Below are 27,091 nucleotides of genomic sequence, written 5' to 3' on the forward strand. Positions count from 1 at the left end.
GTCCGCCGCCGTGAGTGGGGGCACCGGGGGGTGCGGGGCCGCCGCCATTTCGCGGGGCGGTGCGGGGCGGCCGCCATTTCGCGGGGCCGTTGCGGGACCGCCGCCATTTCGCGCTCTCCCCCCCCTCCCCCCCGCCCCGCAGAGGCGCGGCTGAAGGTGATGGCTCGGTTCTCGCCCGAGTGCGCCGTGGTGCTGCTGGAGCACCTGGACACGGCCGTGACGCGCTTCCTGCTCAGCCTGCCGCCGCTCTGCCGCCTCTTCGAGCCCCAGGTGAGCCGCGCCCCGCGGGGCAACAGCCGGCGGCCCGGCCCCACGCCGCCCTAACGCTCCCTCCGCGCAGCGCAAGGACGAGCCCGACGTGACGGCTGAGGCGGCGGTGCTGGCGTCCGTGGGCATCGTGCCCTGCAGCCCCGAGCAGGGCCTGCTGCTGTCCGACAGCACGCTGCGTGCGCTGCAGGAGCTGGTGCAGGCCTGCTGCGGTGAGTCCCGTGGTTCGTTGTGCGCCGTGATGCGTGTGAGCGCTCGATGGGGGTGGTCCCTTCTGAGCGCACTCGTTGTCTTTCCTTCTAGTGGAAGATGAAGGTGTTCCGGTCATCATGGTGTGCGGCCCAAAGAGCATTGGCAAGTCCACGTTTAACAGATACCTGATCAACCTGCTGCTGAACCGGTGAGTGCTCCCGTGCTCTGCGGCTCCTCACGTGCTGCGTGGGATTTGTGGGAGAGAGGGAGCTTACTGCCGAAAATGTTCTTGTCGCTGGCGGATTCTTGGTGGACTGAGGCATAGGAGCTTTTATCTGGGCCGCTGCGTGCTTAAAATACAGATTAGAGTTTATAAACTTTAAGTCGCTGCTCTTAGAGTGCCCAGGTAACACGGGAGAGAGGATACGCCACTTGGTACCACCTCTAATTTATCATTCTGGCGGCTTCCCTTAAGACTGGATGGGCACAGAGCTGTTACGGTATAAACACAAGATCCGAAGTGTGGTGTAGGTGAGCCCTTCGAGTTCTTGTCTCTGCCTTCCCCTTACTTGAGGGAACATTAGCAAGTGTGATTTGACTGTGTCCGATGTAATTTGATGAACTAGAACAAAATCACTGATGGATCCTGCCATATTCAAAGCTGTGTTCTTTTTCTTTTCAGTGGATGCTAACGTATGGGCTTCTTTCACTGCAGCCTTCCCTCTGTTGAGTACATGGAATGTGACATAGGTCAGACTGAATTTACGCCGCCCGGATGCGTGTCTTTAAGTAACGTAACAGAGCCGTTTCTCGGTACGTGCTTTGCTGCTTCCTGTAGTTGCCAGAAAGATCTGATGTTCCCAGCAGGCGCTTTTTGAGCAGGGGCTGTGTGTACTCTGGGGGAGGTTGCCACAGGTAGCAGAAGTGCACGTAGAGAATAAAAGGCCATAAAAGTTCTCTTGCTGAGGGGATCAAAGCTCCATATGCAAATCTTGATAAGTGACGTGGAGCTGTTCTCCCTCCTTGGCCTTTCTTCTGTGCATTAGAAGAGAGAAGATCTATGGCAGTACCAGAGATGTGCTTTCGTTTTCAGGTCCGCCATTCACGCACCAACGGACGCCGCGTAAGATGGTGTACTACGGCCAGACCAGCTGCGAGCAGGACACAGAGAGATACATCGATGTTGTGAAGTACGTGTTCAGCTCCTACAGGAAGGAAGTACCTTTAGTCATCAACACTATGGGCTGGGTGAAAGGTAAACACGATGAATACGTTCTGAAGGGGTGGTGCAGAGGGAGCCTAACAACCTGACAGTGTGTCGCCATGCTTCGCGGAGTCAGGAGCATGAAAATAGAGCTCACTCCACACGAGCTGTTGCTGGTCCGTGTAACAGTGTTCAGACTTCTTTATGTGGTGACAGTAACTGTGTTTTCTCTGTTTCTTGGAGGTGAGGGGTTGCTGCTCCTGACTGATATGATCCGGCTGTTGTCGCCCACTCACGTGGTTCAGATGGATGTGTACGACTGGAAGGCCATGGCTCCGCTCACCCCCGAGAACGTCCATCTGGCTCCTGGCCTGTACACCAAAGGCAAGCAGCAGGCCAAGTCCAGGCAGATGGACCTGAGTGCAGCAGAGAGCTGGAAGTCCCCTGAAGGGGAGGAAGATGCATCAGCTCCTGAGTATAAACTGCTCTACATCCACCCTGAATTCCCTCGAGCTGGGGTTGCAGGTGAAGCGTAAGTAGAAAGCTAGCGCTGTGTGGTTCTTAATTGGCTCAATAAAAGTATACTTAGTTTTGATAGCGAATGCATAATAGAGAACTCTTGTGGTAGCCTTTAGAGCCCCATGGAATTGATCAGAGCCTATGAGGCTGTTTATTTTCTTGACGAGTTTGCTTGGGTTTTGCTTGAATTTCTGGTGGGAGATTGTTGAGAGCTTTTTCATTTTATTTTTGTGTAGGGGAAGGTGTGGGGAACAGGAAGGGGATTGTTTGTTCCTCCCTACCCTGGTCCCAGTATCTACTACTGCCTATGCAGATTTCTACACCGAGTGCCACTTCCACTTCTTGATTTGTTGTGTTTATTTCCCTAGGCGAGTACACAGCAGCATCTTACGTGACATGTCCATCCTGGGTTACCTGGGTCAGCTGCAGCCCCCAGACGTAGCGTCCGTCCTTCCGCTGCACAGCCTCGTGCCGTATCAGGTAAAGGGGCCTTCTTGAGGGAGGGGCAGGTGCAGCAAGGCGGGGGGTCTGGCTGCTTGTAATTGAAAGTTCTACTTGTACTGCGAATGCTTTTTTGGAAGATGGGGGGAAAAATGCTTTGTATCGGAGGTAGTAAGCTGATCAGTGTTTCTAATTAAAAGGGGAGGGTTTTGTTCAGTGTCACTGTGGCACATGTTCTCTGTGTGCTCAGTTGTTAGTGCTGAAATCGTTGTGTTTGCTGTAATGTCTGCATGTAGATGTGGTTGGTAGCTTTCTAGTTGGGTTCAAGTTCAGGTGAAGTTAAGTACACAAAACTGATGCTGAGCTGTTGACACAGGTGTGTTTTTCTTTTTTTTTTCCTTCCCCCTCAGGTACCTTTTAATGCTGTTGCACTCAGGGTTATTCATACTGATGTTGCTCCTACCAACATCATGTACGCAGTGAACGCCAGCTGGGTTGGGCTCTGCAGGATACCAGATGAAATCAGATCCCAAACTGCCGGGCCAGTCCTGCTGACACAGACACCCATCTGTGATTGCCTCGGCTTCGGTGAGTGAGCCTGGGAAACCCTGAGCCGTGTTCTCACGTGTTGTATTTTGAGCTGTGTTGCAGAATGATGAAATTACCTACTCTTTCCAAAAACAACTGGAAAAGTAGGATTAGATTCACGTTTTCAAAAGCAGCTTCCGAGTGGGTTCTACAAAATTGATGAGCCACGTTTGGCTAGGCAGCTCGAAGCGCTGTGGAGTTAGGACTGAACGTTGTGTTTCTCAGGAATTGTCCGAGGGGTCGACATGGAGAAGCAGCTCTATCACGTCCTGACCCCGGTGCCTCCTGAGAACCTGAGGCTGGTGAATTGTCTGCTGCTTGGAAACATTGCTATTCCTAACTGCATTCTTGTGAGCCAGGTAGGAGTTGCCTGGGAGGAGGGTGGAACAAGTGTTGTAGAGTTAGACTGGCTGGCAGATTTTCTGCTTTCTTTGAGGCTTACGTGTGTCCAGAGCTGTCTGGACAAGGCAGATGGTTGTACCCCTGGGAAATTGCCCTTAATGCACAGAAGCAACCAAGAGAACACTCATACTTTTCAGATATGGCTTGGTTCGGTGGTAGTTTTCTTCTATTCACCACTAAACTTTCCTCTGTCTTTAAAGGAAGGTGCCTTCAATTGAAGGTGTGGATCTGTGAAGTTGTTCTATTTTTTGGTTTTGTTTTTCCAGGAAGGAATTGAGGGAGAGATCCCTTATGTCACATCTGAGTATAACTACAGCATTTTGGGGTCTGGGAAGCTGAGAAAGAAGAAGCATTTCAAGAAGAGGGAATACACGTTCCAGTGTGATTACACTTGAAGCCTTTGGGTCCTTGGACTGCAGGATTTGCTTAAGTGGCACGAGGCAGCAGGCCTGGGGACCACGGCTCCAGGAGACCCCGAGCAAGCATCCGATCTGTAGATACTAAAAGATCATTTTTAACAGTATTTTATATTTTCAGGATGTATTTTGGCGTTTTGTAATAAATAAGTTAAAAACATCGGTTTGGTTTGAATTTCTTCCAAAGCCTGCACTCTCGTGGACGTGGCTGATGCAGCCTGGGGCCGGCTGGCAGAAGCTCTTGATCCAAGCAGGAGTTGGTAGCGTGAGGTGACCCCTCGTGGCGGAAGGGGCAGGTGTGAGCTGCTGTGAAGTCTGGCTCTAAGGCTGTTCTAAGGCTGCTTTACCCATGATTTCTAGAGCTTACACTGAGCTCTCTCTTGCCCATAGTCTCCTGAATGCTGGGTGAGCGCGGTGCCTGTTTTGTGGGCTGGTGCTGCAGCAGAAGAGGTGATGCTGGAGGGAGGATGGTGAAACGGCTGCTGGAGCTGAGAAGCCTGGAGTGTAACTGGAAGTATGCAGTTCTAAAAAGCACTGTGGTATGGAGTAGAGGGATGTGTTATCTGTCTACTGCGTGGGGCAACGGCGTGAACCCCAAAGGACGAATTGAAGGAAACGCACCGACGGCACCGGGAGCCCCTGGCGGAGCAACGCGCGGCGAGGAGTTAAAGCTTGAACCTAATCCGGGCCTAATTCCGCACATATGGCTGGCTCCGGCGGCGCGGGGAGGGCTGGGCCGGCACGGCGGCGAAAATAAATACGGGGCCATCTGCGCGGGGGGGCACGGGCGCTGGGAAAGGTGAGACGGGGCCGGAGCGGGGCGGAGCCTCCCGCTGCGGGGCTGCTGCGGGCGGCGATGCGGAGCGTGGCACCGGACCGGCACCGCGCGGAGCGATGAGCGCTGCGGCCGAGAGCGGGTCCCCCCCCGCAGCCGCCTCACCCTGCGCCCGGGGACGCGTGAGTGCGCGGGGGGTGCGGGGCGACGTCTGGCTGAAGCCGTTCCGGGTGCGCGGAGGGAGGGGCGGCTGCGGGGCGCCCGCTGGAAGGGCCCGGCCCCCGCCGGTCCTGCCCTGCGGTTCGCTGATGCTCTCCCAGGTTCGGGCACGCGCTCACCCCCTTCCCCCCCGAGCACACGAACGGGGGTGGGGGCGGAGGAGCTCTGCCCACCGCTGGGGCCGTGGCCGCCGTCTGCTTTCCCATCACAAAAGCTGAGGAGCCGCTTTTCCCTTCGTCCCGGCCGCCGCTCCCGGCAACGGGGCCCGGAGGCGGCAGAGCTGCGCGGAGCAGCGGTGATGGCCGGAGGCGGCGTCGATGCTGATGAAGCTGGGGCAGGAATTGCCTTGGCCTGATCTTTCCGTGCAGATTTTCCTGTTTCAGGGAGCTTTGCCCAGCGCAGGTCTCGGCTGCCCGGCGGTGCAAAGAGGAAAAATGAAACTCTCTCCGTCTCCACGCACGTGTGCCTGCGTCACCGTCAGCATCCAGCAGCGCTGGGGAGAGCTTGCCAAGGGGGAAACAATGGGGCTGGAACTCGTTCCTCGGGGCGGGCGGGCAGAGCCGTTTCAGTGCTGATGAGGTGCCCTCGTGTTGGGCTCAGCACCGCAAACACCCGGTCCTGGTGCGTCCCGGGGCGCTGCTGTCCCGGCGGTGGCCGCTGCCAGCGAGGACGGATGGGTTTCCCCGATGAGGGTTTGGCTCGCTTTGGTGGCCAAGCTGGCGTATGGTGAACGTGGCTGCGCGCAGACAAAGCGGTGGTAGCGAGTCTGGGGCAGGAGGCCAGGAGGGAGCGCTGGGAGGGCTGAGCCGCCGGTGCTGGGCTGTCCCGAAGTCGCTCAGGTGGGGGGGGCTTGTTGCGCTCAGCCTCAGCCCGGCTCCTCCCCGTCACCTGCTGCTGCCTCGCCGGGGAGCAGGGACACGCGGCTGCTGGCTGCCCCCAGGCCCGCACCGCCACCGCCGGGGCTCCTGTGCGGGGCGTGGGGCAGAGCGGTGCCGCGTGTGCAGGTTCCAAACCTGGCACCTTCCTAGGAGCTCAGATGTAGGGAGAAAATTCCTTTGTGCAAGCCGGGGGGAGCTGCACAAAGTTGTGCCGCGATTTTAATGCATGAATGGCAGCTGAGCATGGGGGGGGTTCCAGAGCCGGAGCTGTGCTGCTGCCCGTGGGGCTCTGTGCCTGCTCCCTGTGCTGTTCTCAGTGCTGCTCCCGTCCTCCCCGCGGCGCTCAGCCCCCGGTTCCCGCAGCATTCCCCCCCCGGCCCCGTGCCGGCGGAGCCGCCGAACAGCCGCGCTCTTCATGCCGATTATTTCAATCACAAACGTGTCTTGTCTCCCCGGCCGAAATTTCTTTCATAGACGGCGGAAAGTGAAATTTGTGCAATGTCTGTAGGAGGCTGAAGAAAGGCCCTTTGTGCGCCCTGTGCGCGGGGCATTGGGCAGCCTCCAGCAGCACCCTCCGCCACCCCAGCGCTCCCGGCTCGCGAGATGAATGCTGCGCTTGTCCGGAGAGCGGGACCTGCTCTTAAAGCCGGAGCCGGGCCCCCTGGCTAGTCCCACCGGTGCGGGCACGGCTCGGCCGAGGCAGCCCCCCGGGTACCCCATGGTGAGGGCAGGTGCCGGGCTGTGGCCGCACGATGTTCCTGTACTGGAAGAAGCGGGGTGCGTACGAGCTGGGGGCTCTGCCCCCCGTGCTGGCGGGCGTGGAGTACGGGGCGGTGGAGCGCTTCTCCTGGAGCTCCAGCCTGGACATCAGCGAGCAGCTGGCGGGTAGGACACGGGGCTGGAGGGCGTTGGGGCGGTGAAAAGCCTGCACGGAGACACAGGGACCGGTGTGCGCAGGGGGGGCTGCGGCGGGGCTGGGAGCTGCGGTGCAGCTGGGGAGCACACGGAGATCCGCCCGTGCCGTGCACTGCAGGCGGGACGTGAGGTCCTGGTGTGTGTGAGCTCCTGGTGGGGGTGTTTGGGAAGGGCCGTGCCAGCGTGCAACACGAGCCGGGGGGCACGGCGGGGCGGGGGGCTGCTGCCACCGTCCTCGTGGTTTTGGTGAGTTGGGAAAACTTCCCCTCGCCGGCCTGAAAGAATTTCTGATTTGTTTCTGTTATTATTCATAATAGGTCAAGTGAAATGATGGCGGTGGAGGGGCCGAGCAGCCCGGCGGGCGCTGCGGGGTGGCGGTGGGGACACAGTGCCCATTGTGCTGCCGGGCCTGGGGCCGGCGTGTGGGCAGCGGGGCCCCAAGGCAGCCGCGCTCCCAGCTCTCTCCCATGGGCACTGCACCCGGGGGTGCCCACGGGGTCCCCATGGAGGTGCCCTGGGCAGGTGTGAGCACAGCCCCTGTGCTGCCCCGCAGGAGGGCTCTCACTTCAGCCCTGGTGCCCGCTGGTGTGCCACGAGCTGCCTGGAGTCTGTTATTTTTAAACTATTAGACACGACACATAACAAAAGCTTTCAAAATAGGATTTGTCCTCAAGGCCGATTTAACTGTTAGAGCTTAAGGCAGTCCGTAAGCCCCTTTGGGGGCTGGTGAGCAGCAGATTTAGCACTGCTGGCACTGCCCTCGGCCCGTGCCTGTCCTGGCAGCGGGTGCAGGACGATGCCCCCGAGCCCTGCTCTGTGCTGTGGCCATCCCAGCATTGCTGCCCATCAGGAAATAAATCTCCATATTAGGGCAGGTTTGGGGCTTTGGGCCCAGTCCTGTGTTTGCAGCAGTGGGAGTTTGGGGAGAGCACAGTGCGTCATCACTGGCAGCACTTGGGGCTGCTGTCCCCATCCCAGGGGCAGCTCCCGGCCCCTCTCCCACCCATGGGCGGTCCTGGCCTTGCTCAGCCCCGTGTCTGGAGCAGCTGTGGGACCCCTTCTGTGGGCAGCATGCACCCGGAGCAGCCCTGGCACTTTGGGGCAGGGAGCAGGAGGTAGCTGGTCCCAGTGCTGCGGGTGCACGCTGCTCTTCTCTGCTGGAGAAGCTGGAGCCGCAGCACTGGGTTCTGGGCACAGGGATGTGGGGTTTGGGGCATCACCAGGAGCTGCTGCTGCTCACTGGAGCAGGAGGTTGGCAGCTTCTGCCCAGAAGCCGGGCGCTTGCTGTCAGGGACCTGTCGTCCTGCAGGGGCCATGGAGCAGGAGTAGTGGGGCAGGGGTGGGCGCAGGGTTGTGGGGCCCTGTGCGTGCACCCAGCGCTAACCCCAGCTCTCTCCCGCAGACGAGCAGTGCCCAGCAGAAGAGCAGGGGCTGCTCTGCCAGAACCCCAACTGCACCGACAAGAGGAGAGCGGCCAAGGTAGGTCGTGGGGTGCCGGCAGTGCGGCTTTCAGCTGGGGCTCAGCGGGCAGGAAGGCAGCAGGCACGCGGCGTTGGTGCAGATCCGTGCAGGTGGAGGCTCCCACGGGCTCGCCCTGGCTCCCAATGCCTCTGGTGCTGGCAGAACCGGTCGGTGCAGCCGGCTGGCAGGCGGCCACGGGGCAGAAAGCCCTGGGACCGGTGGGATGTGGCAAGGTGGCAGGGAAGGGCAGCAGCCACTTCCCCGCATGGTGGGAGCTGTGCGTGGCACGCGTCTCTCGGCAGCATTGCAGTCCCACTGCCCGTGGGCGCCCGCAGGCTCGTGCATGGCTGGGATTTAACTGCGTGGCGGCAGCTTCCCTCTTTCCCCACCTGCTGTAATTCGGGCTAATCTCATTGAGCCCGTCTGTCCTGTTCCCGGCGGGAGTGCGGTGCTTGGCAAGCCGGCACAGGCAGCGCGGCCGTGCCCGGGAGGGAGGGAGCCTCCGCTGCAGCTTGGCTGCACACCGGGGCTCGGCAGCAGAGCTGCACGGGGCCCCTCCAGGAGCAGCCGCGTTCATGCCCGCGTCCATTTGTGCGTGTGGAGGGACGGGAGCGCCGTGACCAGGCTGGGAAGTGCAGGGCTCCGGAACTAAGCAGTGCCTGCGGCTGGAAGCGCCCCATGCCACCTCTCCTAATCTTGTTGATCGCTAATGTAAAGCCGGAGTGGATTTAGGGCCCCTTATCTCTGGCTGCTCGACCTGCTGGCTCGCTCCGGGCTGTCCCCGCTGCTGGTGCCGCGCTGCCGCTCCGGCTCCTGGTGAGTGCCGGGTTCCTGCTCAGCGCACCAAGGCTGCGCTTGTGGGGAGGGCGTGCAGGGCTCAACCGTGCGGTGCGGTGTTCCCGGCCTCGGCAGGAAGGGCAGCGCAGGAGCATTGCTCCAGCAACAAGAGCGACGGTTGTTGGGCCCTGGAGGCCTGGCAGCACCGCCACGGGCTTTTATGGTGAGCAGACGAGCTCTGTTTGTTGGAATGAGGCACCCGCTGCCTTTCAAGAGCATCGGGGAGGAAATAACGAAGCGGTGACCTTTCAAGCAGTGCAGGTTTTGGGAGGGTTCCGCTCTCCAGCTCCTTCCAGAGCTGTGCCCGCAGCCACCGGGGTCCTCAGACCCCACTGTGCAGGCAGTGGGGAGCGCGGTGCGGGCACAGCGGGGAGGCGGGGTGGGCAGGTGTGCAGCGCGGCCGCAGGCGTGGCGTGCCGTGTTTGCACGGGTGGAGCTGCTGGGTAAACACTCCGCGGGACACACGTGGCACCGGGCTGTGGCCTCGCACCGGCACCACCGGGAGCGAGCTGCCGGGAGCCATCCCCGGTGCTGGACAGCTCGGTGGGGACGCGCAGGCGGACAGGTTGGTGAGCAGCGCGGCTGCGGTGCTTCCACCGCGCGGTCCTGGCCTCTGCTGATGGGTTTGGACGGCCCTTGGCATCCCTGCAGCGGGGGCAGCCGGGTGCCCCACAAGGCCGCGGTGCAGGCAGCGTGGCGGGGGGGGGCAGGTGGCCCCGCCGGGGAGCGCGGGCGGCGGGCCGCGTCAGCACTGACCTCAGCAGCGCCGGGAGGAAGGAGGGCAGGAAGCGGGGGAGGCTGGGGGTGCACCGGCGCTTCCTCCGCCGCACAGCGGGGCCTGTGCTCCCGGGATGCTGCACCGCAGCCCCTCCACTCGTGGGTGCTGCCAGATGGGGACGTGTCCCCTGTGTGGGCTGACAACCCCCAGCAGCACCCCAGCTCCCGGCGCAGCTCCCCTCAAGGGGTCACGGGCCGTGCACCGCGCTGGGACTGGCCAGGGGTTTAAAAATAAATGCCTGTGAATGCCCGGCCGAGGCTGAGGCCGGGCGCACAATCGGAGGAAATGCATCGGCTTGCGAGCATTGTTTTGCTGCAGACACTTGCTTCCTCCGTCCTGCCGTGGGGACACTGATCTTGCAAACACAAAAGGGCTCCGGAGCGGCCCTGCAGCCCCCCTGGGAGCACGGCGGGTCCTGGTGCGCCCTCAGCCCGGCACGGGGCACGGGGGACAGGCAGGTGGGGGCCAGGTGCCGTGGTGCCCCCAGTGCCCTCTCTCCCTCCATGCCCAGCTGTGAGCAGCCCTCCTGCTGTGGTCCCGAGGCTTTGAGGACCTCTGTGCAGCGCAGTGGTGCTGGGGATGGGGCTCAGCACTGCAGCCCCCAGTGCCGGGCAGCACCGCAGCCCTATGGCTGCATCCCCATCCCCTGCACAGCCCACAGGAGGTTGGGGGGAGTCCTTCTGCCGCCCTGCCCCAGCCCACGGCTGCACCCCACAGGTATGCCACCACGCCGAGTGCCAGCAGCTGAACCGCAGCAGCCCGCTCAGCCTGTGTGAGGCCTGCGACGGGCACCTGCACGAAACCATGCACTTTGATGGGCACATCCGCTTCGATCTGCCCCCGCCAGGTGAGCCGGGCTGGCCGCCCCTTGGTGGGACACAGCGGGATGTGCGCGGGGCCGGCGGGTTCAGCACAGCCCGGCCCCAATGCTCATTGACAGGCTCCATCCTGGCCCGCAACGTGTCCACGCGCTCGTGCCCGCCGCGCACCAGCCCTGCCTCCGACGTGGAGGATGACGACGAGGGACCGGCAGACGGGAGAGGGTGAGCGTGTGTCCCAGCCCTGTCTGCAGCTCATGGCAAGGTGTGGGTGCCACCAGTCCCTGCGGGACACCCGGCTCACTCTGCCCATGCCTGCAGGGACAGGAGAAGCTCAGCGCTGAAGCTGCCTAAGAAGAAGGCTCGGCGCAGGCACACGGACGTAAGGCACCGTCCCCTCCCTGGGGCTCTGCTGTGGGGCTGTGCTGTGCCCCGTCTGAGATGGGTGGGAGCGCTCAGTGAGCAGTGTGTCTCCTGCAGGACCCCAGCAAGGAGTGCTTCACCCTCAAATTCGACCTGAATGTTGATATTGAGGCAGAGATCGTGCCGGCCATGAAGAAGAAGTCCCTGGGGTGAGTGTGCCCGTGCCAGGCCTGGCCCCGATGGGCTCAGAGACCCCACAGGACCCACAGGGATGGTGTCCCACAGGGACGTGCTGCTGCCAGTCTTCGAGAGGAGGGCGATCGAGCAGAGCAAGGTGGACATCTACCTGGACCAGTCCAACACGCCGCTCTCCCTCCAGTTTGAGGCGTACCGCTTTGGGGGACACTACCTGCGGGTGAAAGGTGCGGGGGGGAGGGGGGCAAATATAGGGCCAGCCCAGGCACCATGGGTCTGGGTGCTCTGACAGCTCCGTGCTCCCACAGCCAAGCCCGGGGATGAGCTGAAGGTGGAGCAGGCAGCGCGGGACGCGCGCTCGGCCAGCCTGCCCATCCTGCGCCCCGCCGGCACCGCCGCACTCCTCGGGACGGGGCTGGAGCCAGGGCTGGGCCGCAGGGAGGGCACCGACATCCTGGTGAGTACCCACAGTGCTCCGTGCCTTGTGTGTCCGGGGAGGTGGGGGCACGCTGGAGCAGCAGGGTGGCTCCTGGATGGCCTCATGCAGTGGAGGTCTTCCTAGAAGCCCCGAGAATGGGCTCAGCTCCCGGCAGTGCTGTGCTGTGCCAGCAGTGCTGCATCATGGTGTGGGCAGTGCCCTGCGCCAGGTGTGGCAGCTCAGCTGGCAGCCCTGCAGCTGTGCCACGTATGGGTTGGTACCTGAGCAGAGCAATGCTCCACGCCCCAGGGCCCCACGGCTGCAAGCTGCCACACAGACCCCAGGGCTTGCCCTGGCCGCTCTCCCGGCCAGGACATGGCCACCGTCCCTCCTCTCATTGGCACCTGGTGGTTGCCATGTGCAGTCTCAGTCCTGCCCCGTGGACCCTGGCCCCAGATAAGCCGTGGGGCTGGGCTGGCCACCACTCCCCGTGGGAGCAGATGCCACCCTCGTGGGGCCAAGCAGCCACGCAGCTCCTGCTCCCCGAGGTTTGGCTCTGGGGATCCCAGTGTGGGCACAGCAGCTCTCGGTTCTGTGACAGAAGCCCCCGAGGGTGCCAAGCTGGCTGCGTGGCCGGGGCTGGTGGCTGCCCGCATCCAGCAGTACGATGCCTGGCAGCGGGACCGGCACTGCGCTGGTGGGGCAGGAGGGACGGGGGTCACAGGGCCACCCCCACTGCCAGGTCCCCAGGGGCAGGCAGGAGCGGAGCCGAACCAGGGCAGCGGGGCCAGCATGGGCCGGGGCGCCTGGGGACACCGTGGCATGGTGAGCTATGGGGCCATGCTGGGGCAAAGTAGAGATTCTCAAGGGCTCACCGGGCACGTGGTGGCTGCCGCAGCTTGGGGACAGTGGGTCTTTCTGTGCCGCCCAATGGCCCTGCTGCCCTTTGTACTGGGTGAGGAGAGGGCAGCAGCCACGTCGCGGCGTGGCCTTGGCGTGGGGTTGTGGGGATGCATGAGCGGGGCTGTGCCGAGTGCCCAGGCAGGCAGGCGCTGTGTGACTGGGACCCAGCTCCGCCACAGGCCGGTGGGCTTTGATCTTTGCCAGCGAATTGTTCGGGTCTGTTTAGCTTATCTGGTGAGGAGGGAAATTAGGTTTTCTGCTCTGGCCCCACCTCCTTTTGTTCGGAGGAGCCCGGCCAGAGCCTGCCCGGCTCTGCGGTTCAAGTTCAGAGCACGGCTGGGCAGTGCGGGGCTCGGGGTGCTGCGCCTTGTGGGATGCGCTGAGCCGTGGTGCCCCACTGTCGCGGGGTGTGGGCACAGGACTGGTGGTGCTTGGCCCCGTGTACCCAGGATGCAGGTACGCAGGTCAGTGAGGGTGCCAGTGCGGCGAGCTCGTGTCCCCTGGGGGCCTGGCTCTGTGCACCCCAGAAAGGGACAGGCTACAGGATGTGGGGGGACCCATCAGTAGGGGCAGAGCGTGGCTGCCTGGGGCTGTGAGATGTGCAGGGCTGGTGCTGACCTGCGGCACCAATTGCACCCGTGCAGGCTCCAGGCAGGCGGCGGAAGAACATGACGGAGTTCCTGGGGGACGCCAGCATCCCCAGCCCTGAGCCATCCCTGCACAGCAGCGGCTCTCTGCCCACCAATGGCACTGACACCTGGAAGAACCGTGCTGCCAGCCGCTTCAGCGGCTTCTTCAGCTCCGGCGCCAGCACCAGCCCCTTTGGGCGGGTATGTGGGCAGGGGAGGGGTGCAGGGGCAGCGGTGGGATGAGGTCCTGCACGATTGTGCCCCAGATCCACGGGCAGGGCCAGGAGGGCTGTGGCACTCTGCCACTGTCCCCAGCCCATCTGCTTATGCCTTCCGGCAGGAGGTGGACAAGATGGAGCAGCTGGAGAGCAAGCTGCACACCTACAGCAGCTTCGGGCTGCCCAAGCTGCCACCGCAGCTCCGCTTCGACCAGGACTCCTGGGAGGAGGACGGGGACGACAGCAGCCTGGTGCTGGAGGACAGCTGGCAGCAAATCATCGAGGGCACAGAGGTAGGGCTGGGGGTGGTGGCAGTGGTGGCCCCGTTCTTCGGATGGCGCGACACTGACGCTTGGCCCTGCAGACCCTGACGCGCCGACAGTGCCACCAGCAGGAAGCCATCTGGGAGCTGCTGCACACTGAGGCCACCTACATCCGCAAGCTAAAGGTCATCACCGATGTGAGTGTCCATGACCCATGTTCCCCAGCCACCGGTGTCCCCCGTGCCACGGCTCCCGCCCCACGGGCTCCTGCTCTGTCCCCACAGCTCTTCCTCTGCTGCCTGCTGAACCTGCAGGAGTCGGGGCTGCTGTGCGAGGTGAGTGCACTGTGTAGGCAGGGGCTGCGCCGCGGGGTCTAGGGGAGCAGCAGCGCGGTGCATGGCAGGGGTCCCCCAGCGTGGTGGGCACATGGGGCTGTGACCCCCAGCGGTTCCCCACCTCCCCCCGCAGGTGGACGCTGAGCGCCTGTTTGGCAACATTGGGGAGATCATCCAGCTGCACCGCAGCCTGTGGAGCAGCATCATGGCCCCGGTGCTGGACAAGGCCCGCCGGACCAAGATGCTGCTCGACCCCATGGACTTCCTCAAGGGCTTCAAGATGGTGAGTGCCAACTCTGTGCTGCACCATGGGGTGTGCCAGGCTGTGCCCTGCGGTGACACCTCCGCCCTGCCCACAGTTTGGAACGCTCTTCAAGCCCTACATCCAGTACTGCATGGAGGAGGAGGGCTGCATGGAGTACATGCGTACGCTGCTGCGCGACAGCGAGCTCTTCCGTGCCTACGTGACGGTAAGGGGGGAGCAGCGGGGCAGGGACCGGGGCCGCGGCTGGAGCTGACATCTACCTGCTGCAGTGGGCCGAGAAGCACAAGCAGTGCAGCCGCCTGAAGCTCAGCGACATGCTGGTGAAGCCGCACCAGCGCCTCACCAAGTACCCGCTGCTCCTCAAGTCCGTGCTGAAGAAGACGGACGATGCGCGCACCCGCGATGCCATCCTCACCATGGTAAGGGGCACGGTGCGTGGATGCGGGCAGGTGGGCACCCCCAGCCCCTCACCCCCTGCCTGTGCTGCAGATCAGCTCTGTGGAGCACTTCATCAACCACGTCAACTCGCGGATGCGCCAGCGGCAGGAGCAGCAGCGCCTGGCCGCCATCCTCAGCCGCATCGATGCCTACGAGGTGGTGGAGGGCAGCACAGATGAAGTGGACAAGGTAGGCTGGGCACGGTGCAGCTGCAGTGCTGTGCTATGTCCTGACCTGCGCTTACCCCCCCGGCTCCCCACAGCTGCTGAAGGAGTTCCTGCGCCTGGACCTGACGGCCCCCATGCCTGGCACTTCCCCGGATGACACCCGGCAGCTCCTGCTCGAGGGCAGCCTGAAGATGCGGGAAGGTAAAGACAGCAAGGTGAGGATGGAGGGCACAGGGAGCTCGCCCCTTGCCTGCCGGCTGGCACCCACAGCCCTGCTCTCACCCCCACAGATGGACGTCTACTGCTTCCTCTTCACTGATCTCTTCCTCATCACCAAGCCCGTCAAGAAGGCTGAGCGCACCAAGGTGGTCCGACAGCCCTTGCTGGTGGACAAGGTCATCTGCCGGGAGCTGAAGGACCCAGGTGAGTGGTACTGGGGGGGTCACATCCCAGGGAGGCATTGGGAGCCCCAGCCTCACAGCCCCTCATCTGCAGGCTCCTTCCTCCTCATCTACCTGAATGAGTTTGGCAGCGCCGTGGCTGCCTACACCTTCCAGGCCAGCGGGCAGTCGCTGTGCCGCAGCTGGGTCGAGGCACTGCACAACGCACAGGTGAAGGCACGGTGCAGAGGGGATGCGGGGGTCTCATGCCCACCATCCCCTAACACCTGCCATCCCCAGAACCTGCTGCAGCGGCTACGGCTGCAGGAGCAGCAGCGCGGGCAGTGCCGGCGCCTGCAGGAGGAGGAGGAAGACGAGGAGGAGGGTGAGAGCAGCACCTCAGCCGCCAGCTCGCCCACGGTGCTGCGCCGCAGCAGCGCCAGCCTGGACTCCCAGCAGTGGTATGAGTGGGACAGGGGCCCTGTGATTGTGCGTGCGGTGTAGCCCCCTCCTCACCTTCCCCTTTCCTGCAGCCCCTCGGACGGCTCCACCGAGACCATCTCAGTGGTAGTGGTGGACGGTGGTGATGAGCTCTCCTCCCCGGACTCGGACGTGGGGCCATTTGGCTCGCCATCAGACAGCACCTCTGTCAGCACCGGCACCTCCGTGAGCACCAACACCGGCACCTCCGGCAGCACCCCAACCCGCGAGCTGCCCTTGGGCAGCCTGCCCCTGCCCCACAGTGTCGCCCCACAGCCCGGCAGCTGCTGCTCAGTGTCCATTGACAGCGCCTATGGCACGCTCTCGCCCGCCTCGCCACGGGACTTCCCCCGGCAGCAGGACGTGGGGGCCGAGGAGGTCCAAGAAGCCCTGGCCCCACGGCCCCCCTCCCCCCGGCTGCGCCGCCGGATGCCTGTGCAGCTCCTGCCCTGCAAGGCCCGAGTGCTCAAGTCCAAGTCAGAGGCCAGCCTGCTGCAACTGCTGGACGGACCCCCTGCCCCACTCAGCCAGAGCCGGAGCCTCTCTGACCTGTGCGTGGCCCCCCCCGGGCCCCCACTGCTTCAGCGGACTAGCCATGCCCCAGGGCACCCTGCCCCCAGTGCCGGCAGCAGCAGCAGCAGCGGTGACTCCGCTTCAGAGCTCTCAGAGCCAGAGGAGCTCGTGGAGAGCACCGGGCCCCCCCTGGGCCAGCCCGGCCACAGCCCTCAGCCCCCCGCCCACCACACGCTCTCAGACTCCTCATCAGCACAGCACCGCAAGCTGACACTGGCACAGCTCTACCGAATCCGGACCACGCTGCTCCTCAACTCCACGCTGACGGCCTCGTATGTGCAGCCCGTCCCTTCTACGTGCTGCGTGCCGGGCCTCATGCTGACAGAGCCTCTTTCTCTCTTGTGCCTTGCAGGGAGGTCTGAGAGCTGCCAGGGCAGTGAGGATGAGGATGGACGTGCGGCTGCTCCAAGAGCTCCTCCTGCTTCTAACTGTACCGTAACGCCGGAGCTGGGCAGAGCGGGTGCCCACCAGCTGGTGCCAGGATGTCACACGTGGGGACATGGAGCAGTCCCCTCTGGGAGGACGTGTCCCGGCAGGGCAGCACCAGGCTGCCCATTGCTACCCAGGGGTGTCCGTGTGGGGGTGGACGTGGCACACAGTGCGGCCATGGGGCTGCGCCTGGGGAGGCCGTGGGCTGAGCGGCTCCGCGTGGGGAGGAGGGATGGCGACGTCGGCAGCGGGGAGCAGGGAAGGTGTGAGATGGCTGCGGGGCGGGCAGCACAGGGCTGCTGGCACTTGAGACGGGAGGCTGGGGGTGGTGGCACGAGGGGACAGGGCCGGGCTGGGGCTGGCAGCGGCCACAGGGTCTGGCCAGGGCATGGTTTGGTGGCCAGGGCGAGGAGCGTGGGAGCTGCGGAGGCCGAGTGCTGGGTGCCATCCTGTGCCGGGCTGTGGGGAGCTGCTGCCCGTGGACACAACCTGCACTGGAGTGGGGCATCGCTGCAGAGCGTGTATTTATTGAGCTTCAGGCTGTCCCCGCAGCCGTGCTGCCTGCTGGCACTGGGAGGTGGCGGTGGCTGCACCGTGGGCATGCGCTGGCCATGGCACCTGTGCTGGCTGCGGTGCGGTCCGGCCAAGCAATAAACCTAGCTGTGTGCACGCTTGCGTCCGCCTCGCCTCTCCTTTGGGCAGCAGCCGGGGCACCGTGGGGTGAAGAGGAGCAGATGTGGGGTAGACACCACATGAGGCTCAAGGAGCCAGCCTCAGCCCTGTCCCCCAGCTTGGGGATGGAGGTCGGGGGCACAGCTCTGCCTGGCAAAGCAGGGGACCCTCTGTATCCCCTCCAAGCTGTGCCTGTGCAGCTGGTGGGAATGGGAGGGACATGGTCGGCTGGCACAGGTCCCTCCTGCGCAGCGCTCCTGTCATGTGCTTCTGAACCCTCTGGTCTCATTTCCAAAAAAGCATTTCCTCCTGCTGTGGTCACATATAAAAGCCTGCCTGGGGAGGGCTGGTGCTCATTCATCGCACGTCGTGCAGCGGCAATGGGGCGTGGGGGCACCCTGCCCTCACACTGAGCCTCCCGGCACCGGGGAACCTGCGCTCTGCTGTGCCCACCGCTGCCACCCGGCATGACCCAGCTGCGCCAGCTGCAAGGATGAAGTGCCCCTGCCCAGGGGCGGCCTCGGTGAGTGGGGGGGGGGGGCTGGGGGCCCCCTGGCCAGGCTGGTGCAGCCCTGGATGCCCAGAGCAGGTGGTGGCTGTGGGTGGTTTCAGTGGAGGTGGTGTGAGATGTACTAGGCAATGTGCTGAGGGACCCATGTCCCCCAGAAGCGCTCACTCTATCTGGCCGGGCTGTGCTGAACACCTGGAGGCTGCAATCTGCCCTCCTGCAGCCCAGCGCAGGGCACAGCGGTGGGAACTGTGGGCGGGACATGATCATGGGGCCGGTGGGTATGGCACGGCCATGGGGACCGCAGGCACAGCGCAATTATGGGAACCACAGGCATGGCACAGCCGCAGGATGAGGCACGGCCATGGGCACTGCGGGCACAGCACGGTCATGGGGAGCGTGGGCACAGCCACGGCCATGGTGGGCAGCGCATGGCCGGAGGACCACGGCCAGGCTGTGCTGAGAGCCCGCAGGCATGGCTTAAGGATGACGCTGCAGCCCTGTGCATGGTGGCGGATGGTGACACTGGGGTGGCTGCGGGCACTGAGCGTGTGGGTGCCCCAGCCCTGTGGGGCCAGGAGCAGAGGCTGCAGGCAGAACCGCGTTACGGGTAGGGGTGGTGCTTGAGCGGCACAGGAAGCGGAGGCCCCGCTGCGTAACTGGTGCCGCGCAGCACCTGCACCGTCAGGTGCCGGGGATGGGGCAGTGCACGCGTGTAGGTCGGGCCCCACCGTGGGATGCCCGTGCCGGGCAGGGCTGCGCACTGACTCAGATGTGCCGCTGGCTGCCGGGAGCCTTGTTGTGGTGCGGCCGCCTTGATGTGATCGCAGTGTTATGCAAATGGGACAGCCTGTGCATGGTTTCCAGTCCGGCGGCGGCGGGTTTAATAGAAAATGATTCAGTCCCTGTAATCGGGGTGATCTCGGCTGGGAAATCCAGCCCCCAGCGTGGAATCCCCTGGCTCCCTGCCCGCCATGGCCAAGCACACACTGCTCACATTGCAGCACCGTGTGCGGTGCCGGGAGCCCACCGGGGCTGCGGGTGGCAGAGTGGGGCAGGCAGCCCCCGTGCACCCCCCAGAGCTCCCCTCCATGCAGCACCCAGCACCCTGCGGGGTGGCGGGGGAGCAGTGACCTACTTTGGGACGCACGCACGAAGCGCGATAGCATCGGGGACAGCGTGAGCTGGGCATGGTTTCCTCTCAGGGAGGAAATCGCCTCATCTGTGAGGCAGATAAAACGGAGGAAAGTGAAGGAGGTGTTAACCCTCCAGTGCCCTGAACTGCACACAGCATGGGGCTGAGTGCTGGGCTGGCTGACGGCATCTGTGGGCTGAGTGCCTGTGGGCAGCGCTGGTCTGCCCGAGCCCGGCAGGGTGACCCATGTGCCTGCACAATGCGCGCCCTATGGTGAGGGCAGGAAATCAATTACTCAGGGACCGAGGGGAAAGCCTGGCTCAGGGGTTGCTGTGGGGCATTCCCAGCCCTGGCGCTGTGGGCACGGGGCTGCCCCTGGCTGTCCTACCCTGCTGCCAGCCCTGCAGGGCACTGGCATCCACTCAGCCTTGCACTCTGCAGGTTGAGTTTGGCTGGGACTCGGGTGCCTGTTGTGCACGCCTGGAAGCCCGGTGAGCGCGATGGCCCAGCCCCGCTGCCCTGGGATGCTCGCTCTGCACCCAGGCTCTCTGCAGCCTGCCCTCTCCCTGCCCACAGGTGCTCCTGGCAGTGCTGTGGCTGCTGGCCAGTGGAACGCAGCCCCCAGGCTGCCAGGAGTGTGCCATGCTACGCAGCCAGCAGGGCCCCGTGCTCCCACCCGCCCGCCCTAAGAGGTCCACTGTAAAGCCCTCCTGCCTCCCTGGGATGAGCTGGATCCATTCAGCTGGTCGGTGCTGTACCCAGTGTCCCCCAGGTGAGAGGTGCCTGGCTGGCACGGCGTGATGCACCAGGTGTGTCACTTGCCACGGGCATGGTGGCATGGCACTGCCTGGGCATGCAGTGGCATCCACGCTCACTGTCACCCTGCTGCCCACAGGGATGTTTCTGCAGACCCCCTGCACGAGCCATGGAAATGACAACATCTGCGCAGCCTGTTCCGCCGGCACCTTTCTCTCCCATCCCAACACCCTCCGCAAGTGCAACGCTTGCTACACGTGTGACAATCAATGTGAGTTGGCGGTGTGTTGTGCCACGCTGTGCCACGCTGTGCTGTGCTTCCCTGCTCACCACCCACCCCTGCAGCTTTCCAGACCGTGGTGAGCAACTGCTCAGCCACCAGCAACGTTGCCTGTGGCTGTGAGTCTGGCTACTTTCAAGAGTGCCATAACAAAGATGAATCCTGCAGTGAATTCTCCTGCAAGAAGTGCAAGACCTGCCCCGGGAGGCTGCTTCTGCAGCCCTGTGAGTGCTGCCACCCATCCCCTGGGATGCCACCTGCAGGGCCACCACCGCCCTGACACACACCCTCTCCCCAGGCTCAGATAGGCAAGACGCGCAGTGCGGGAGCTGCAAGCCCGACTTCTACGCCGAGGGCAGTGAGTGCCGCCCATGCCACATGTAAGCAGCTCCAGGGGGGTGCGTGCCAGCAGCATGGCACAGTGCCCACTGTCCCCCTCCTTGCAGGAGCAGCCCGGAGACGTGTGGCGAGGAGTGCCAGCAGGTGTGCGGCCACCATGCCCGAGGTGACTATGGCGGAGAGGCCGGGGGTGGGGGCGGTGGGGCAGGGGGCACGGCTCTAGGGGACAGCGTGCTGCTTCCTTGCAGGCTCGGGGCTGGAGTACATCCTGCTGGGCCTGACCGGGCCCCTCTTCCTGGGCGCCCTTGCCATCTACCACAAGCGGAAGCGGCTCCAGATGGAGACCCCGGCAGTCAGCCCTCTCCCCACGGTCCCACCCTGGGACTGCCCCAGCCCCACGGCCTGTATGCACCCCAGCACCCAGAGGGCTACAACACCAGCAGTGGTGCAGTGCCAGGTAGGTGCCCGAGGTGGGGCGGGAGGGTACCAGCCACAGTTGGGTGGCCCACATTGAACCTGACCAAACTCCCCGGACAGGAGTGGGAGCCCAGCACCAGCACGGTGAGGAGGGGCTCTGAATCCTTGGCCTTGCTGCACCAACAACCCAGCAGAGCAGCACTGCCCAATGGCACCATGGAGCCCTTGGTGCCCCAGGAGCCCAGCACAGCGCACAGCCCGGCCCCGTTGTCCAACAGCCCCCAGCGCTGCGCCCTGCTGCAGGGCAGCCAGCTCTACGCCGTCATCAATGCGGTGCCGGTGCGGCGCTGGAAGGAGTTCATGCGAGTGCTGGAGCTGCGGGACACGGAGATTGAGCTGGTGGAGATGGAGGTGGCCCTGTTCCGTGACCAGCAGTACGAGATGCTGAAGCGCTGGTGCCAGCAGACCAGTGCCACGCTCGACCGCATCTTCGCCGCCCTGGAGCACATGGACCTGTCGGGCTGTGCTGAGACGCTGCGCCAGAGCCTGGCACTGGGACCCTGATTTCATGTCCGCAACGCAGGGACACGGCCACACCGGCTGCCCCAGGGCCCCCCCAGCTGTGCTGTGCCCCCATCGGCAAAGGGAGCGGATCTGGCGCCACAGGGTGCCCTACCCCTAAGTATTGTTACTTACGCTGTGTAGACATTTTATGTCAGTTATCTGGACTGCTGGCTCAGGCTGCAGGAGCAGGGCAGAGCTCCCCTTCTGGGTCGCTCACCCACCCCTATTTATGTTCTCCTGCTCCTGGGACCCCGTGCTGCTCGCAGGACGAGCAGGCACCGAGCCCGCTGCCAACCCATGGGATAGTTCTCGAGGCCGCCCAGCTGGTGCACATGGGCAGGCCTGCCCCCGCCCCAATAAAGTGGTGTGTTCTCCACCCCTAGGCACCTGGCCCTTCTTCTGGGGCTGCTGCTGGCCCCACAGCACGGAACTGGGGCCGCCTGGGCTCCTGGATGGGAGCACCGCAGACGGCAGCACCATCGGGGATGGCACTCGAGCGTCAAAGCGCAGCACAGGGACCGCAGGAGGAGGGCAGGAGGGGCACTGCAGGCAGCCCCAGGAAGGCGCGGGGCACTGCAGGAGGGGATTTATTGTTTTAATTGCCGAAACGCGGAGGGTCTGGGTCAGACGTAGGCCGGAAGCCTCCCTCTAGCGGCTCCGGAGGCAGGAGGGAAGGAGCGCGGGGAGCACACGGTGTGCACCGATTGCACAGCAGCCCCCATGCAGCACGGCTCCAAGGCCCTGCTCTGCAAAGGGCAGCGTTGGGGGGCAGCGGGGGGGCAGCGGGATGGGGCTACAAGGGCCTGGGCGGTGGCAGCGGGCGCTCCTGCGGGGCAGGTGAGGTGGGAGCACCGGGGCCGTTGGTGGTGGGAGGAGGGTGCTGGGTGCATCCCGGTGGGCACCGGGCACGGAGCAGGGCCTCCTCCCACCACAAAGAGCCAGGGGCAGCGCGGGGGGTGACGCTGCCACAGGGAGCAGGGCTAGTGTTTCGCTATGTCCCCTTTCTTGAGGATGATCTGCCGCTGCCAGGGCGCCAGCTTTGTCTCATCGTACCCAAGAGTCCTTAGCTTTTCTGACTGCTCCTTCTCTTTCTCCTCCTCCTCTCGCTTCTGCTTCTCTTGCTCTTTCCTGCTCGGCAGCAGAGGGGACAAGGCGCTGTGGGTCACTGAGCCCCCCACGCACACCCACCCACCCACCAGGAGAGGGGACGCACGGCACTCACCGCTTCTGCTCCCTGCAAAGGCAAAGGGATGAGATGCTGTTAGTGTGGGGCCAGGGGCAGCTGTCTTAGTGTGGGCACAGGCAGCCCCCACCCACCCTGCTCACCTCTCCTCCTCCAGCTTCTTGCGCAGGATGTCCCTCCTCCAGGCTGGCATGCTGGCCAGGCGTGCCTCCTCCTCCTTCTCCTGCAACAAACAGCCGCGTTATGGCCAGCCCCAGGAGCACAGCCGGGTTCCATGGAGGAGTAGGGATGTGCCGGCTCCCAGGCAGCAGCCCCCCCATGGACATCACCCCCAGGTGCTGGGTACAGGGAGCACGAGCATGGAGGCAGCACGGCACAACACGGCACGGCACCGGCGGGATGTGGCTCTATGGCACTACGGGCACGGCGCCAGGCGGGTCCTGCTGTCCTGGTCCCCCTCGCTGTCCACATTACCCAGGCACGGGGAACACGCGTGACCAAGGAGTGTGCAGAGCGCTGAGCCCTTTGCAGCACACACAGCTTTATTGCACAGACACGTGGGGGCCCACACTGCCCCGGCACTGCAAACACCACACCAAAGGGGAGCAGGGCCCCGAGCACAACACACTGCCACAGCAAGCGGCACACAGCAACCTCAACACACAGCCAGCCACGGGACCCTCGAGGGGTCCGGGCACCTGGGACATCATGGCACAAAGCCAAACCCGGCGGTCCACAGAGCCGACCTGCAGCCCCTCCGCCACGAGAGCAGCAGGGCGGCTGAGCCGTGCCATGCACCAGTCTCGCTGCTGCCTGCACCCAGCTGCATGCCCAGCTCTGCACTCGGCAGCCCCACACCTCCACCATGGCCCTGCTGCCGCAGCACCCCGCTAGGCTCAGATATCAAACATCTCTGCCTCCTTCTCCTTCCAGAAGGAGAAGCTGCGGTCGATGTAGCGGCAGATGTCCTCATCACTGAACTCCCCCAGCTCTGAGACCAGCTGGGCTGGCTCCTGCGTGCCCCGGGCTGTGGCTGCCGGACAGGGGGGCATGGGGCTCGATCCCTCTGCTGCCTCCGTGCTGGTGGTGCTGGTGGGGCTGTCCCCAAAGAACTCCTGCTTGAGGTCCTCGAAGCCATCGAGCCAGCAGCGGAGTCCAGCCTCAACCTGCTCCAGCGCGACGCGGTGGAAGCGTCGGATGCACTCCCAGCTGTGGGTGCTCAGGCGGTCAAACATCTCATAGCACAGCAAGTGCCGGAAGCGCCGCTCCTCGGGGCTGAGGTTCATCTCCAGCAGCTGGAAGTAGCCCAGCATGAAGAGGTCCAGTGAGAGGCTGTCGTAGGGCATGGGCGAGCCTCGCACGTGGGGCAAGAAGTGCTCGGGCCAGTAAAGCACGTCGGCACGGCTCAGCCGCCGGATCTGCCGCCCTGGCACACGGTGGGCCACACTCCTCCAGCGCGCCAGCAGCCTCGCCACCGCTTGCCGCTGCTTCCAGAGCCGCCGCAGCCGCTCGTCTCCATGGGTGTGTGAGCCTGGTGCCTCCGCCAGCGCCCATTTCTTCCAGTGCTCCAGGAAGAGGGAGACGGCGCGCTCCTTGTGCGCATCGATGCGTTCCTGCAGGCAGCTCAGCTCTGTTTGTACCGGGCGGCTCCGTCGCGGCATGCCATCCACATCCTCATCCCCATAGTCCTCCTCCAGGACGGGCTCACGGGTGCAGCCATCCACCAGTGTGCCCGGGGGCAGCGACCGCTTCCTCTTGGTGACCCTGGCATGGGGCACACAGGCTCCCGCCAGCCCCTCGTAGTTGGCCTTCAGGCTGCGCACCGAGACACCGCAGCGCAGGATCTCATGCCGGGCATCCTGCTGGGTGCTGGCAGCAGCAGGCGGGGACCTCTGCGGCACGGCGCTGCTCGCTGCTCCCCCTGCCCCAGGGCTCTCGCGGCCCCCCAGGGCAGCCAGCAACATGGCCATGCTCCTCAGCAGCGCAGAGGTCTTGCTGCACCAGGCGGGCAGGTCCTCGGCACGGCCCTGCAGGCGCCGGGGGTTGAGGGAGAAGCGCTCGGGGGCCAGGGCGGCTGAGAGCGGCAGGAGCTGCTGCAGCTCCTCCTCCAGCTGCTCCAGCTCTGTCTCCACTGTCTGAACCTTATGCATCACCTGTAGGTTTTCGATTTGCCTCTCAATGCGGAGAATGTCCTCCTCCGTCATGAGCTGCCCAAAGGGTCCCAGCATGCCCCCGTGGGCAGCGGAGTAGCGCCAGCACGGGGGGGGTGAGACGCTCCCGGGCTCCAGCTAGGGCAGGAAAAAGGGCAAAACAGCTCCTAAGGACGCACCCCACAGCCCTGCACGTGCCAACCCCCCAGCACCGTGGTCCAGCAGGAAGCCAGGACCACGCACCACCATTAACCATGCAGGATGAGTGCTCCAGGATGGGTTTGCAGCTAGGCAGGATGCACAGCACCCACAGCGCGCATGGTGAAGTCACCCCCTGCATGCAGTGGGGCTGGGGCCATCCCAGCACGGCGGGGAGCCAGAGCGATGCGGTTTCGCGCCGTGTCCACGAGCCAGGTCCTGGGCTGATCTCAGCACACACAGCACGCGGGACCCTGCAGTGAGGACCCCCCTACCTTGCGCCGCTGCTCCTCTTCCTCCTGCATGCGAAGCTGCAGCTTGCGCACCATCACCTGCCGCTTCCACTCGGGGATGGGCCGGCCCTGCTCGTCATGGCTTGGCACCAGAGCCTCCACGTCTGGGGGGGCCACGGCCCCCGGCCCTGGCACTGGCGAGCTCCCATTAAGCACTGGCTCTGGAGAGCCCCCTGCCATGCAGCGTGGTGGCCCCCCGGCCTCAGGGGTGGCTGGTGGGGTGGGGGTCCTGGTGGGTGATGGAGAGGATGCTGGCGAGTCAGCCTGCGGAGGGAAGGAGGGAAGGAAGGAGGTGGGTGCTTGCTGTGCCCCCACCCGACCCCACAGGGTTTGGGGCACCCACAACCCATCCCTCTGCCCCCTGCCACCTACGTTGGCCCCTGCTTGGCCACTGCCGGAGAAGACGGTGGTGAAGCCTTTGCTCTGCGGTGTCGGCTTCAGGCTCTTCCCAGCCTTGATTTCAGCCAGGAGCTCCGAGTTGTCACCAGTGGGGGACATCATGTTGAACGACTTGGTGCCTGGTGGAAGAAGGCAGAGGGCAGTGAGGGCCTTGCTGCTGCCAGCCCCTGCCCCTGGCTGTGGGGGCCAGAAGCCTATAGGACCCCACTGGACCAGCGCCCTGCACCCAACTCCCCAGGGCATTTCCAGCCCTGAGTGCAGCCTGCAAGCACAGCCCCATGGCACCGGGCTGCAGTGCTGCGACCGCAGGGACAGAACAGCTGCCGGCAGCAGCCCGTGTGTGGCAGGACAGCCCTGTGTTACCCTGCACCCCCCCACAGTGCCCCAGCAGCCTGGGGCCAGCGCCGTTCCCCGCGAGCACCCACCGTCCGTGCCAGCCATGCGTGCGTCCCTAACGGCCCATGGTGCCGCGCCAAGGCAGAGCCCCTTCCCCGCCACCCCGTGCTCGCCTGCTCGGCCGTGCCCTGCCGGGGCCCAGACGCCTGCTGGTGCCGCGGGCGCAGCCGGGCGCTCGCAATGCCATCCAGCGCCGCTGAGCCCCCCGGCCCCCAGGAGCCGGCGCTAATAAAGCGGGCGCTGAGCTGCTGCCAACCAGTGCGCTGCAATCAGCGGCGGGGGAGCGGCCGGTGCGCTCACGTGGCGAGGTAATGCTGGCCGGCTGAGCGCGAACAAAGGCTTTCTGTGCGCGGGGCCGTGGGGGCCGCGGGGGGCACGGGGCCCTGCCAGCCCTGCCGGCGGCGGCGGCCCCACGCTCCGTGCCTGCCCCAGCCGGAGCCGTGTCAGCGCAGGGCCCCTGCTTGGCACCGGGCTGCACGTTGGCCTCGTGGCCTGGGACGTGTCGGCCGGGATGCGCCGTGCTGGGCTGCAGGGAGCTCGCCCTGGTCACCATCGGTGCTGGGAGAGATCGTGTGCCCCCAGCATCACATGCCCCCAGCACCACGTGTGAGCCTTGATCGCAGCACACGCGATGCCGGGATGCGCCCCGTCGAGGTGCCCTGCTCCCAGCAAAGAGCAACAAGCCGCGGTACTTACTCTTCATCTGTCTCAAAGCCTTTCCTTCTAGAGGGAGAAGAAGAGAGGCGGCACAGCGCGTGTAGCAGAGGAAGGATTTGACCACCACAAGACAAGAGAGAAGAGAAGCAGCCAGCAGTGAGAGCAAGTGGGGGCGGGCAGGCGTGGGAGCCCCCGCGCCGAGACCGGAGGAGAGAAGGACAGAGAGACCGTCAGGAGCCGCGCCGCGTGGAGCGCACCGTGGCGCGAGGAGAAGCCCGACGGCATCCAGGAGGCAGAGCCACGTGCCCGGCAGCGCGGTGCCCAAGCCCCCGACTTACTTCCCGTGGAGGAGGACGAGCGGCGGGGGCCGGCGGGCGG

General features: G+C 64.4%; 4 protein-coding genes across 8 annotated transcripts in view; 3 read left to right on the forward strand and 1 right to left on the reverse strand.

Moving 5' to 3' along the window:
* On the forward strand, nucleotides 17-4,189 carry NOL9 (nucleolar protein 9). The gene is made up of 10 exons (XM_021417809.1): nucleotides 17-270; nucleotides 341-479; nucleotides 571-667; nucleotides 1,175-1,272; nucleotides 1,553-1,714; nucleotides 1,907-2,195; nucleotides 2,551-2,662; nucleotides 3,034-3,211; nucleotides 3,437-3,570; nucleotides 3,880-4,189. Exons 1-10 carry the CDS (start codon nucleotides 160-162, stop codon nucleotides 4,006-4,008), a joined length of 1,449 nt encoding a protein of 482 aa, XP_021273484.1. The 5' UTR covers nucleotides 17-159; the 3' UTR covers nucleotides 4,009-4,189.
* On the forward strand, nucleotides 4,841-17,435 carry PLEKHG5 (pleckstrin homology and RhoGEF domain containing G5). Of its 5 annotated transcripts, none has more exons than XM_021417801.1 (22): nucleotides 4,841-4,986; nucleotides 8,219-8,295; nucleotides 10,610-10,739; nucleotides 10,833-10,935; nucleotides 11,032-11,092; nucleotides 11,191-11,282; nucleotides 11,359-11,495; nucleotides 11,577-11,725; nucleotides 13,234-13,419; nucleotides 13,559-13,729; nucleotides 13,801-13,896; nucleotides 13,984-14,034; nucleotides 14,168-14,317; nucleotides 14,394-14,504; nucleotides 14,569-14,718; nucleotides 14,789-14,926; nucleotides 15,000-15,119; nucleotides 15,195-15,327; nucleotides 15,400-15,515; nucleotides 15,585-15,745; nucleotides 15,818-16,609; nucleotides 16,690-17,435. In XM_021417801.1, the coding sequence occupies exons 3-22, from the start codon at nucleotides 10,697-10,699 to the stop codon at nucleotides 16,697-16,699; spliced, it is 2,970 nt and encodes a 989-aa protein (XP_021273476.1). In that variant the 5' UTR covers nucleotides 4,841-4,986; nucleotides 8,219-8,295; nucleotides 10,610-10,696; the 3' UTR covers nucleotides 16,700-17,435. The 5 variants fall into 5 exon arrangements, with proteins under 5 accessions (XP_021273476.1, XP_021273473.1, XP_021273474.1 ...); XM_021417798.1 differs by lacking the exon at nucleotides 4,841-4,986 and adding an exon at nucleotides 4,999-6,786; XM_021417799.1 differs by lacking the exons at nucleotides 4,841-4,986; nucleotides 8,219-8,295 and adding an exon at nucleotides 8,978-9,093.
* TNFRSF25 (TNF receptor superfamily member 25) lies at nucleotides 17,590-21,819 on the forward strand. Its single transcript, XM_021417811.1, has 8 exons — nucleotides 17,590-17,961; nucleotides 19,658-19,853; nucleotides 19,977-20,108; nucleotides 20,183-20,341; nucleotides 20,416-20,497; nucleotides 20,564-20,622; nucleotides 20,705-20,913; nucleotides 20,994-21,819. Exons 1-8 carry the CDS (start codon nucleotides 17,932-17,934, stop codon nucleotides 21,435-21,437), a joined length of 1,311 nt encoding a protein of 436 aa, XP_021273486.1. The 5' UTR covers nucleotides 17,590-17,931; the 3' UTR covers nucleotides 21,438-21,819.
* The window catches only part of ESPN (espin), a 10,543-nt gene continuing 6,596 nt past the window's right edge, over nucleotides 23,145-27,091 (reverse strand). The window contains exons 8-11 of the mRNA XM_021374649.1: nucleotides 26,086-26,281; nucleotides 25,634-25,779; nucleotides 25,244-25,525; nucleotides 23,145-24,908 (exon numbers count right to left, since the gene is read on the reverse strand). Coding sequence (XP_021230324.1) covers nucleotides 23,517-24,908; nucleotides 25,244-25,525; nucleotides 25,634-25,779; nucleotides 26,086-26,281 — 2,016 coding nt within the window. The 3' untranslated portion in view covers nucleotides 23,145-23,516. The remainder of the gene's footprint in view (nucleotides 24,909-25,243; nucleotides 25,526-25,633; nucleotides 25,780-26,085; nucleotides 26,282-27,091) is intronic.

This window comes from Numida meleagris, chromosome 20 (assembly GCF_002078875.1).
Source record: "Numida meleagris isolate 19003 breed g44 Domestic line chromosome 20, NumMel1.0, whole genome shotgun sequence".
In the NCBI taxonomy this organism is placed as follows: domain Eukaryota; kingdom Metazoa; phylum Chordata; class Aves; order Galliformes; family Numididae; genus Numida; species Numida meleagris.

Bases quoted from the DNA above. Each gene is read 5' to 3' on its own strand.
- TNFRSF25 (XM_021417811.1), top strand. From the start codon at position 17,932: ATGAAGTGCCCCTGCCCAGGGGCGGCCTCG. The intron at 17,962-19,657 runs GTGAGTGGGGGG...CCCTGCCCACAG, and splicing joins CCTGCCCAGGGGCGGCCTCG to GTGCTCCTGGCAGTGCTGTG. The intron at 20,109-20,182 runs GTGAGTTGGCGG...CCACCCCTGCAG, and splicing joins CTACACGTGTGACAATCAAT to CTTTCCAGACCGTGGTGAGC.
- PLEKHG5 (XM_021417798.1), top strand. From the start codon at position 6,654: ATGTTCCTGTACTGGAAGAAGCGGGGTGCGTACGAGCTGGGGGCTCTG. The intron at 10,936-11,031 runs GTGAGCGTGTGT...CCATGCCTGCAG, and splicing joins GGACCGGCAGACGGGAGAGG to GGACAGGAGAAGCTCAGCGC. The intron at 15,516-15,584 runs GTGAAGGCACGG...TGCCATCCCCAG, and splicing joins AGGCACTGCACAACGCACAG to AACCTGCTGCAGCGGCTACG.
- NOL9 (XM_021417809.1), top strand. From the start codon at position 160: ATGGCTCGGTTCTCGCCCGAGTGCGCCGTGGTGCTGCTGGAGCACCTG. The intron at 3,212-3,436 runs GTGAGTGAGCCT...TGTGTTTCTCAG, and splicing joins CTGTGATTGCCTCGGCTTCG to GAATTGTCCGAGGGGTCGAC. The intron at 3,571-3,879 runs GTAGGAGTTGCC...TTGTTTTTCCAG, and splicing joins ACTGCATTCTTGTGAGCCAG to GAAGGAATTGAGGGAGAGAT.